Genomic DNA, 12,167 nt, shown 5'->3' on the forward strand with positions numbered 1-12,167 from the left:
CGGTGACTGGGAATCAAACCTGCAACCTCCGGATGCAGGGGTCGACACTCACCCACTGAGCCCCACCGGCTGGGCCCTCCCCCCCTGAAATCTCAGCCTCGGGAGGGCAGGGTGGTGCTGGTGCTATCCGCTCAAAGACGGGCAGGTGGGCTCTCGGTCTCCGCGAGGTATTTCTCTGTGGTATTCCTCCCATCAGTGCCCTCAAAGCCCTCCTTAGTCTTGGCTTCCAGCTTGAATCTTGCCAAGTTAACACTTAGTGCTCAGGGCGTTTGTTTTCTGAGAGGCTGGGCGGAGAGGGAAGACATCTTTTGGCCTGGAGTCCAGCTGCTGAAATGAACTAGCGCAGTGACTGGTGAGGGGGGGCAGGGGCCGCACAGGCAGTGACTGGTGGGGGGGCAGGGGCTACACTGGCAGTGACTGGTGGGGGGGCAGGGGCCACACAGGCAGTGACTGGTGGGGGGGGGCAGAGGCCGCACAGGCAGTGACTGGTGAGGGGGGGCAGGGGCCGCACAGGCAGTGACTGGTGGGGGGTGCAGGGGCCACACAGGCAGTGACTGGGGAGGGGGCAGGGGCCACACAGGCAGTGACTGGTGATGGGGGGGCAGGGGCCACACAGGCAGTGACTGGTGAGGGGGGGCAGGGGCCGCACAGGCAGTGACTGGTGATGGGGGGGCAGGGGCTACACAGGCAGTGACTGGTGGGGGGGACAGGGGCTACACAGGCAGTGACTGGTGAGGGGGGGGCAGGGGCTACACAGGCAGTGACTGGTGAGGGGGGGGCAGGGGCTACACAGGCAGTGACTGGTGGGGGGGCAGGGGCTACACAGGCAGTGACTGGTGGGGGGGCAGGGGCCGAACAGGCAGTGACTGGTGAGGGGGGACAGGGGCCGCACAGGCAGTGACTGGTGGGGGGTGCAGGGGCCACACAGGCAGTGACTGGGGAGGGGGCAGGGGCCACACAGGCAGTGACTGGTGAGGGGGGGCAGGGGCCGCACAGGCAGTGACTGGTGGGGGGTGCAGGGGCCACACAGGCAGTGACTGGGGAGGGGGCAGGGGCCACACAGGCAGTGACTGGTGAGGGGGGGCAGAGGCCGCACAGGCAGTGACTGGTGGGGGGTGCAGGGGCCACACAGGCAGTGACTGGGGAGGGGGCAGGGGCCACACAGGCAGTGACTGGTGAGGGGGGCAGGGGCCGCACAGGCAGTGACTGGTGAGGGGGGGGCAGGGGCTACACAGGCAGTGACTGGTGGGGGGGCAGGGGCTACACTGGCAGTGACTGGTGGGGGGGCAGGGGCCACACAGGCAGTGACTGGTGGGGGGGGGCAGAGGCCGCACAGGCAGTGACTGGTGAGGGGGGGCAGGGGCCGCACAGGCAGTGACTGGTGGGGGGTGCAGGGGCCACACAGGCAGTGACTGGGGAGGGGGCAGGGGCCACACAGGCAGTGACTGGTGAGGGGGGGCAGGGGCCGCACAGGCAGTGACTGGTGGGGGGTGCAGGGGCCACACAGGCAGTGACTGGGGAGGAGGCAGGGTCCACACAGGCAGTGACTGGTGAGGGGGGGCAGAGGCCACACAGGCACTGACTGGTGGGGGGTGCAGGGGCCACACAGGCAGTGACTGGGGAGGGGGCAGGGGCCACACAGGCAGTGACTGGTGAGGGGGGGCAGGGGCCGCACAGGCAGTGACTGGTGGGGGGGCAGAGGCCGCACAGGCAGTGACTGGTGGGGGGGGCAGGGGCCGCACAGGCAGTGACTGGTGGGGGGGGCAGGGGCCGCACAGGCAGTGACTGGTGGGGGGGGCAGGGGCCGCACAGGCAGTGACTGGTGGGGGGGACAGGGGCCGCACAGGCAGTGACTGGTGGGGGGGCAGGGGCCGCACAGGCAGTGACTGGTGGGGGGGGCAGGGGCCGCACAGGCAGTGACTGGTGGGGGGGGCAGGGGCCGCACAGGCAGTGACTGGTGGGGGGGGCAGGGGCCGCACAGGCAGTGACTGGTGGGGGGGCAGGGGCCGCACAGGCAGTGACTGGTGGGGGGGCGTCGCTGCACAGGCAGTGACTGGTGGGGGGGCAGGGGCCGCACAGGCAGTGACTGGTGGGGGGGCAGGGGCCGCACAGGCAGTGACTGGTGGGGGGGGCAGGGGCCGCACAGGCAGTGACTGGTGGGGGGTGCAGGGGCCGCACAGGCAGTGACTAGTGAGGGGGGGCAGGGGCCGCACAGGCAGTGACTGGTGGGGGGGCGTGGCCGCACAGGCAGCTGACTGCATCTTCCTCACTGAGGGACACGCTGCAACCCCTGGGGAGGGTGTTACTACATCAGCAGCGCGGGGGGCACCACTCCGAATTCTCCTGCTGCATTTGACCGTGCCTGTGGACTGAGGGTCCCACGCATGAGTAGAGTTTCCGTCCCCTCTCCATGAACCTTGGCACCTTCAGGTCTGTCCGGAGACCATCCTGACCGTGCCTAAAGCACGCTGCGCGGGCCGGTCAGTGCTCAGCCGTCACGGGCAGGCGGATCCTGGGGCTCCACGGGGCAGCAGCGCAGAATCCAGGTGAGGGGAAGAAGAGCCAGGGTAGGAGGCAGAGCCGTGAGGAGTGCATTCCCTAAGAACAAGAGGTGGCTTCATTGCCCGTGCTATAAAGCACCCCTTCAAGTACAGGAAACTGTCATTTCAGAGTCTTCCACCCGCTGTGTTCACTGTCCTTGCTCCTGGCACCCTCGCGCCTCCTCCGAGCAGTCCTCTCGGGCGGTCCCTGCCCGTTTGCACATGACCCTGAGCTGAGAGAGCTCCCAGCGTGGGCGGGCTTTGCGAGGTGCTGCCGGCTCTGGGGAAGGAGAGACTCCTTGCTTGTCTTTTGCAGGGGTCTCCAGCCTCTGCTCTGGTTCTGCACCCTGGACGGACACCTGCCCGTCCTTAGCTTCGGGCTCAGGAAAGTCCGTCCTCTGTCAGGACGGGAAATGGTCCTCACTGCAAATCCGTTTGGCTGGATTTCTCCCCTTAAAGCAGACGCTTCACTTCTCCGCGTGGAGAATTCTCTAATTGAAACAAGTCATCTCATGGGGAAGAGAGGACAGTTTTTGCAGTTCTTACTGTGATTCATAAATTGGTTCTGGCTCATCTCGTTTTTCCTTCACCCATGCATCAGACATTTATTGGGTGCCACTGTTTGCCAACATGGTGTTGGACACCGGGTACAAGCTAAAGGAGATGCCCTCTGGCCCTTTAGATACTTAAAACCTAGTTGGACAGTCCCTGAAGTGGCAGGAAATGACAACAGTGTGGGAAGTTATCCCAGACCAAAGAGGGAGCCTCTAGACACTGTGTGTGTGTGTGTGTGTGTGTGTGTGTGTGTGTGATGGACTGAATGTCTTTCCAGATGTCCTGTGTTGAAGCTCCGACCCCCAGTGTGACTGCATTTGGACACAGGGATTTTAGGAGATGGCTAAGGTTAAATGAGGTGTCAGGGTCAGGTCCTCATCCAACAGGATTGGTGGCCCGTGTCTCTCCCCACATGCACAGGTGGAAAGACCATGTCAGCGCACAGCGGGGAGCCCGGAAGGGGGCTCTCACCAGAGCCCAGCGTGCAGGCATCCTGATCTCGGGCTTCCAGCCCCCAGAACTGCGAGAAAATACCTTTCTGTTGTTGAAACCACTCATCTGTGGTATTTTGTGGCAGCCTGAGCAGACTAAGACAGTGTGCGTGTGTTGGGGGGGGAGGGGTGTCCGGGAAAGGTCCTCAGAATCGCTCACCTCCCCTGTCCCTGAAGAACTGCCTGCCTTTGTCCTCAGGCCCTGAAGATAAATGTGTAGGGCTGGCTTCTTGAACGTCCTAAGGTTTCTCAGCAGAAGCTTTTCTTCTGTTGAGTCTGCGATGACTTCACCAGGACTCAGCCACGTCAGCCTAGATACATCAATCCTCTCTCCCAGCAAGTCTCATCAGGGCCCAGCTCAAATCCCACCGCTGCTGCACACTTCCGGCCGTGAAGGAACTGAGCGGTCTCTCCCTGGGAGCGGTTGTAGACCTGACGATGACATTGTCATGTCACCCACAATTCGATGGCTGTTATTCAAATGCCAGGATCACGTCAGTCCAGGCACAGGAAGGAGCGGTAGGCTTGCGTAGAGCCGAGTCCATAAACGTAGTTGCTGCTGCGTGGAGTCAGGTTGGCTGGACCGGGCTGTCGATTACTCTGTGGCCCTGGGAAAAGTCCCAGTCTCTTCGAGCCTTGGTTTCCTCATCTATGCAGTGGTGACGGTGCTTATGTCACACATTTGCTGGCACAGGTAAATGAGGTCGTGTGCAGAGAGTGAGCACCGGCCCGGCCTTAAGCAAGTGCTTAGTGTAGCTTTGGTTGACAAGTTAGAAACAGACAGGTCTCCTCCAGGACCCCAGCTCTCATTTTCGCATTTCCTCCTGCATGACTGTTTACTGAGTAACTTGCCTGATCGTTGACTGGGGAAATAAATCACCTTTGAAGTGGTCTTTTTCCCCCTCTAAGCTCTTTCTCAACACCGGGAAGATAGAAAGTAGAGCAGGGCGGTTAAAGGAGACATGAGAAAAGGAAGGAGGGAGAGAGGCTGAGAAGTCACCGGTACCCTACCAGCTGCTCACCTGAGCCAGCCTCCTGCCAGCTTCTAACCTTAGATACCTGCGGGCCTGAGAGGGGAGGGACCCACAGCTGACCTGCAGGGCAGGGATCTGCTTTAACCAAGGGACTGCCGACAGCGTGGCCCCTGCCCACGGCCGTAAGCTGAAGCCTAGGAGAGCGATCCTTGGGGCTGGATGCCCAGCCTCAGGGCCAGGTCAGAGGAGCAAACTTTTTACCAAGGGCTTGTGAGGGGGTCAGGACAAGAAGCTTATCTGCTGGTCACCCCAGCACATTGGCTCTGGAGAGCTGTGAGCATCCTTGAAGCTTGGAGGAGATCCGCCCCACGCAGCTAGGACAGGAGGGATTGAGGAAGGCATCGCCCCTAAGCTGTGCTGATAGGATTCCTCACCTGGCCTGGTCTGCTAATAACCCCTCCAGAAACATATGCCCCACAGGGACTCAAGTGTGACCTGCTCCCTGGCTTATACAGAGAGATTTGGAAACAGATTGTAGTTCGAAAGGAGTCCCATGAGCTTCAAAAATGACGAGAGAGTCATAGACAAGGAGATAAGACAGGGGTACAGAATTAGAAACCATCAGCAAAATTTCTAAAGATTTCTTAGGGAAGTCATACTTATCCGAGCAAGGTAAGTGGAGAAGGAAAACAGAAAATTGTTCTTCCTCAGATGAAGAGTTAACCATCTTGCCCTGGCTGGTGTGGCTTGGCTGGGCAACATCCTGTGCACCGAAGGTTTGCCTGTTCGATTCCGATCAGGGCACATGCCCAGGTGGTGGGCTCAGTCCCCAGGAGGGGAAGTGCAGGAGGCAGCCGATCAATGTTCTCTCACATCGATGCTTCTCTCCCTGTCTCTCAAAAAAAAAAAAAATCAGTAACTCTTTAAAAAAAAAAAAAGTTAACCATCTTCTCATTTATAAGCCTTCATAGGACTTACCCACAAAGATTAGACAATCCTAGATTATTTTTCAAAAGTCTTATATCAAGAACAGCTTTATTATTTTCAAGTAAAATTCACAATAATAGAATTAGAGTTGACTTAGACCTATGATTATGTCTCATTTTTTGTAACTATTACTCACTGTGTTCTATTTCACATAGACAGTGCAACTGAGGAACCGGAAGGGTTATGTATCAAATCAGTGCAACCAACTGTCCAACCCAAAGAGTGTGTGGGGAACGGGCAGGGTTCCAGTGGCCTGCAGGAGGGGCCTGCCTTGAGACTGCTTCAAAGAGCAGGAACAGACTAATGAGAGGAAATGACAGTTGGGGCCAGGGGGTGGGGGGGAGTCCAGCTCCGTGCAGGAGGGAGCTGCCTAAAAGAACGGGATGCCTGTGAGGGGTGGGTGCCCCAGCACAAGAAGCATTCAAGCTGAGGCAGGTGGCCATCATAGAGACTAGGAAGGAGATGTGAGTTTGCTACCCTGTTCCCAGGTTCTGCACCTGCCAGGGGTCCAGGGTGCCAATGGGGGGAGGAGGGCCCGATGGGTCTAGGCAGTGTGTGGCTGATAGAAATCTACTTTTTAAAAATATTTTTTCTTTATTGATTTTTAGAGAAAAAGGAAGGGAGAAGGAGAGAGAGAGATAGAAACATTGATGAGCAAGACCATCAGTTGGCTGCCTCCTGCATGTCCCCCCACTGGGACATGTCCCACACCCTGGGCATGTGCCTTGACCAGGAATCGAACTGACCACCTCTTGGTGCATGGGCGACACTCAACCACTGAGCCACACCGGCCAGGCCTGATAGAAATCTCCAAGGACCGAGACTCTGCTTCCCCATCAGCCCCGGCTTCTTTCCTTATTTACTCTTCCGGTACATTTTTCTCTCAACTTCCTAAGCCAGTGGTTTTTAACTTTTTTCATCTCGTGGCACACATAAAGTAATTACTAAAATTCTGACCAAAAACAGGTGGAATTTTGATTCGTTCACACCAGACGGCTGCTGCTGTGTAAAGACCGCAGTCCTGAGCCATGCTGAGCTCACGGAACCCTTTGGACCTGATCACCCCTTGAGCTAAGCTTCCTGCCGGTTGAAGGAGCGCTTCACTTCCTTTGCTTTTGAACAGAACCCTTTCCAGTCTCAAGGAGGTGCTCCCTACTTATAGAATTCTGGGATTTTGAGAATGATTCTGATTTTCTTCATGATTCTATAGCCCCTCCTAGGTTTTGCCTTCTAAACTACGACCCTCATTTATTAAACCTTATTCAGAAAGTTTCCCTGCCCCTCACTATATCTTTTCCAGCTCCTTTCATACCTTTGTGAGGTAGGATGTCCTGAATCACATGTGGTTTTTCCAGCACCTGGTTTCCAGCTGTGTGTGTGTTTACCGTGGGAGACAGTGCGGTGTAGATGAAAATGCATGACTTTAGGGGCACAGAAAATCCTGGAGTTTACACTGACTTTATGTAACCAGCCACATTGAACATCAGTTCCCCATTTGCAAAATGGAGATAACAATATGTACCTCAAACATTCGCGAGGATATCAACTTGGCATTTTAGAGCCGAGTACACTGCCTTGCACACGGTGGGCACTGAATAATTTAGAGGAGGAGAAGGAGAAAGCGTAAGCTCCCAATCTTGATGATGCTACCGTGTTAATAGCGAGGGACCTATTTAATGAAACAGGTGGTCATTATTTCGAAGAAGCACTTTTGAACCTCCCTGTAAGATTCAAATTTCAGTTCTCTTGGTCACATTCATTTAAATTGGACCCTTCTTCCATTTTATCATGTATGCAAGAACATTGCATTCTTGCATTCTTAATTACACATTAAATGTATGGCCTTGCACCTTTGCAAACCTAGTGAGTACTATTTGAGAGATACAGAATTAGCTGACCACCTTCTGTTTGATGTGCAGACAGTGTTGGCGCCTCCCGGAAGCCAGGGCTGCAGCCAGAGAGGGGGCAGAAGCGTGCCTCGCCGAGCAGAAGCCTCTCCCGCCGGTCCATCAGCAGGGAGAGGTGGGTGGAGACGCTGGTGGTGGCCGACACGAAGATGGTTGAGTATCATGGGAGCGAGAACGTGGAGTCCTACATTCTCACCATCATGAACATGGTATGTCAGGCTTCCTGGGGGAGGGGCAGCTCGTGAGCATGCCATTAGAAATGTTCCACACTCCAAAAATAAGAGATCTTTTGTTGTTGTTGTCCTTTTAACATAGATCTGTGAATCTGTTCCCTGCTGATGTGATGAAGGATGGACATTCAAGACATATCAGTCTCTTAAAAATGTGTGTCCTAGGAAGATTTGTAATTTATCAGTTACCTTTTCTACTAGGTATTTGTCAAGTGACTCGATCCTTTCAGTATGACTTCACCTCACTGATTTACGTCAGTGAGCAAATGAGTAAATCGAGGCACAAAGAACTAGAACACGACTTCCTCAAGCTAGGTAGAGCTAGAATGCACGAGTTCATGGCTCTGAACGTCCAGCTTCCTTTTGCATTGTCGATGTTTTCTACCTTCCCAGAGACTATTAGTCCTGTCACAATGGAGAAAGATGTTTGTCTCAGTCACTGATAATAAAAGAGAAGGAAGACCCTGGGTCAGGGACAGGGTCAAAGAGAAGAAAGGCGCACTCCCTCAGTGACCTTGGAAAGGTTGTCTTTGAGTTCACACTGTGGACTGGGCCGGGGTGGACCTCAGGCCTCTGCGCTCCAGCAACACTTCTCGACCTATGAGATCCCATTTGTTTTACGTCCATCACCGTGCTGCTTCCCCCACTGTGACATTTGTCCATCATCAGTCCATGTGGGCTCATGGTTTTCCATTTCTGACTGCAGGTCACTGGGCTGTTCCATAACCCGAGCATCGGCAACGCGGTTCACATTGTTGTGGTTCGACTCATCCTCCTTGAAGAGGAAGAGGTAAGGAAGGGGTTCCCTCCACCCTCCTGACCTGCGCCTTTGCAAGCCTCCTTCTTCCTTCAGGAAAACCCTACCGGGCAAGAAAGGAGCCAGAAGCCCCTTGAGAGGAAAATCATGTTCTTGTATTCTTTTCTTGGGAATTAAGTGATGTCAGATTTCTCACCCTGTCCTGCAGGGACTTGCGTGACTTTCTGGTCTTTCCTTCTCTCACCCTTTGCCTTGCTTCCCACCCTCACACTCCGGACAGGTTCAGGAACACACAGGCCCTCTTCAGCCTCGTGGCCCCGCACTTGAGGTTCCCAGAGCCCGGGACACCCCTTTCCTAGCTCTGCTCCTGGCTGGTCCCTCTCACCAGTCAGGCTTCTGTTCCAATGCTGCTGCCTCACAGAGGTCTCAGTGGCCAACCTGCTCACAGCTGGCCCCGCTGGCCATTGTCGCCTCAGGATGCAGCGCATGTCCTCTCACGGTCCATGAGTACTAGTGTCTGCGCTTACTCCTTCCTCGCTGCTTCAGCCGCGTCAGAATGTGAAATCATCAGGGCAGAAACCGTTGATTTTTTTTTTTTTACTATTATTATTCTTGGCTATATCCCTAACACCTAACACTGTCCCTGAGACATAATGAGTGAATAAAGTTAAATTTAATGAACAAATGAACCAGCCAACCTGATGGCATGCCTTTACAGTCTACGAAGCTTAACTAGCTGCCGAAATGTGCGAGGTAGAGGTCATTCGGGTCATCATCAGCGAGAGACCTGAGGTCAAGCCCGAGGCAGGGTTTATTGTTCTCTGGGCAGGAGAAGCCTCCGCATCAGTTAGCAGATTTTAAAAAGAGTAATCTCTAGAGCCTGGATCCTTTTCTTCTTTTCCTTACCACCCCACTAACCGTAGTCATTCAACACATCCTCTGGATATCTTAGAACACTGATGGAAGAATGGTTTCCCTTCCTATGAACCTTTTGTTGAGAAAATTTATCCTGTCTGGCTGGTGTGGCTCAGTGGTTGAGCATTGACCCAGGCACCAAGAGTTCACCGGTTCGATTCCTGGTCACGACACATGCCCAGGTTGTGGGCCCGATCCCCAGTGGGGGGCATGTAGGAGGCGGCCAGTCGATGTTCTCTCTCATCGGTGTTTCTATCTCTCTCTTCCTCTCACTTTCTCTCTCTCTGAAATCAATAAAGGAAAATAAAATAAAATGAAATGAAATAAAATTTATCTCAAACTTCTTTAGAAACTAGGCAACACAGAAATGATGTATCTTTTCAATGACTGACATGGTCTATCTGAGTCTATGGGGGATGTAACTCTATCTGATTGTTATTTACTATTGATTAGGGCCTAGACAAGGTAAAGTCAGGTGTTCACGTGCAGAAAACTGATAGGATACCGATGGCTTTTGTCCAGCAGAGAAGACCACTAAGGAGATTATGGTTTAATTGGTCCGTGAAACGGACTAATTTCTGATTTAGCAGTTTCTGGTGAGCTGATTTAGCAATCCTAGCCCAGCAGTCCTTCCCGCCACTGGCTGTAATTGCGTTAGTTTCGTGTGGCCGCCTTTGAGCCAGCTCTGCCATCTTGCTTGTCTCCTCGTTGCTGAGTTAAATGCATCTTGAGCATGTGCTCACTATATATTTGTATGAGAATTATGTGTGTAACTCTGAAAATTGTCCTTTGATACTTTGGAGGACACATGTTCACTATTGTATAATGGTTGAGCAGATACGTATGCTTAGCCACAGAATATGCAGAAAGATTTACGGTTTTCAGACCAAAAAAGAAGGAGGGTTTTTCTGGGTGTGAGAAAGAAAAACCTTTGTACTCTGCAATCCCACCAGTATTGCAGTAGTAGGACCTCAAAGTGAGGCCCCCAGGCATGGATCAGACCCCATAGAACTCCACAATTCTTCCTTTCCCAGCAAACCAAATCTCCCACCAAATCTTGCAGAGATGGATCCTTGGGGAGAATTTGATTGGCAAGTACCTCCCTGACCCCATCAAATTACATTGTTCTACTTCTTTCCATTCTCATTTTGCAAGTGCAAAGACACACAAGTGATTTGCTACAAAAAAAGCCATGGCTTCCTCTCTCCCACTTGTCAATGTCTTCCTCCTTCAAGCTTCTGTAGAATCTCCAGGTGGTAAAAGGTACAGTATGTGTCAGCAGAGTTGCTAGCTCATTGGAGGGCTGCAGTTCACAGTTCTTTTCCTGACCCCCAGAAATAGCTCAAGCTATTCTTCAGATCCTGACTGATGAAAAGCCCCAGCAACAACAGACAACAACATACAGAAAATGTTTGTCAGTTAAGTGACATGTAAAAACCACTACAGATTTTCATCACATTTTGAGAACAGATTAGGGCAGCCTGACACGATACTTGGTGCATCCAGGGGGCTTTCTCAAAGATGAGGTGGTCCTATTTCAGACCAGCGGAAACTGAAGGGCACAAAGCGTGAGCTGGAAAGGTGTGTCAAGTGCACTTAGACAGCATGGGCCAAGAAATCAGAGAGGCTTCAGATGTGAGCCTCCTTGCTCTCATCCCCATCCTGCCTCTGCCTTGAACCAAGCTCTTGTTTTGGTTTTTAGAACCCTGTTCCTATCCTTCGAACATTTCATTCCCCCTCAAGGACTTGGACACAGATGTGGCCTCTCGTCCTTTCCACTTTGGACCAGTTCATCAGATGGCCTCCCTGCTCTGCTTTTGGGCAGGGTTAGGGATAGGATTAGACTCTTCCCTTCAACTTTTCCTTCTTCAACTCTTGTGAGCAGCTGACATCATGGAAAGTACAAGATTGACAGCCCCACTACCTCCTTGCTGTAAACCTGTGGGAGTTACTCGGCTTGCCTGTGCCTCCGTATCGTTATTTTGTAACACAGGGACGATAACACCTTCTGGGATGGCTGTGAGAACCAAACACGTGAATCTATGTAATAACATAGTATCCGGCTTGTCGAACCCACTCAATAGATGTTGCTTGTTAGTATAATTTTTATGATTCTTACTATCATCACCATCATTTAGGTCCCCAGCAACCCTGTAAACTCATTACTATTATTAGCTAATTTCCCAGATGAGGAAACTGTGACAAAGACCTAGAGGATGAGATCAGGGTCATAAGAGATCGGAGAATTCTTTTAAGAACAGTATAGAGACAATACGGGGATGGGAGAGAGGGAGCTGGGATAAAGCCCGGTGGGCTCCATGTCACTGTGGAATGCAGGGGTGGGACGTAGGGGTGTCAGGCTGGCTCGAGGAGGCTGGCAGGAAGGAGATGAATTCTACCAAAGGGAATGTCCCTCTTGGTCTCAGAGTGAGTTAGTGTTGCGCTCACTTTTGTGAGACTCTGGATGCAGTTAAAAAGCCCGCTAACTGGAAATTCAGGCTGACGATGTCCGCTGCCCCCAGGGGAATTTGTGGGTCTGTAATAACCCATATAACTTCTGTTCTTTCAGGATAAGTGTCAACAACATTAGCACAGAATTTGTAGACTCGTTATTTTTAAAAATCAAGTATCTTTTCCTCTGATAGATGAGTTATTTTTTAAGCACATGGGAAGTTTTCAGGTTAAACTTTTGACTGATTTTTCTCTTCTCTGTCCATTCTCTTTCTTCCAGGCACCTAAGCCTGCCTACCACATGTTCAGATCGTGTATTGGATCAAAAGTTGCTATTAGGATTTTTCAAATGAATCAATA

The 12,167-nt window shown here is 52.7% G+C and overlaps 1 protein-coding gene across 1 annotated transcript in view; it reads left to right on the plus strand.

Moving 5' to 3' along the window:
* Nucleotides 1–12,167, plus strand: part of ADAMTS12 (ADAM metallopeptidase with thrombospondin type 1 motif 12) — a 262,620-nt gene that overhangs the window by 140,365 nt on the left and 110,088 nt on the right. Inside the window, exons 4-5 of the mRNA XM_036280361.1 lie at nucleotides 7,467–7,663; nucleotides 8,391–8,474. Coding sequence (XP_036136254.1) covers nucleotides 7,467–7,663; nucleotides 8,391–8,474 — 281 coding nt within the window. The remainder of the gene's footprint in view (nucleotides 1–7,466; nucleotides 7,664–8,390; nucleotides 8,475–12,167) is intronic.

Source organism: Molossus molossus, unplaced genomic scaffold (genome assembly GCF_014108415.1).
Source record: "Molossus molossus isolate mMolMol1 unplaced genomic scaffold, mMolMol1.p scaffold_m16_p_3, whole genome shotgun sequence".
NCBI classification, from domain to species: Eukaryota; Metazoa; Chordata; class Mammalia; order Chiroptera; family Molossidae; genus Molossus; species Molossus molossus.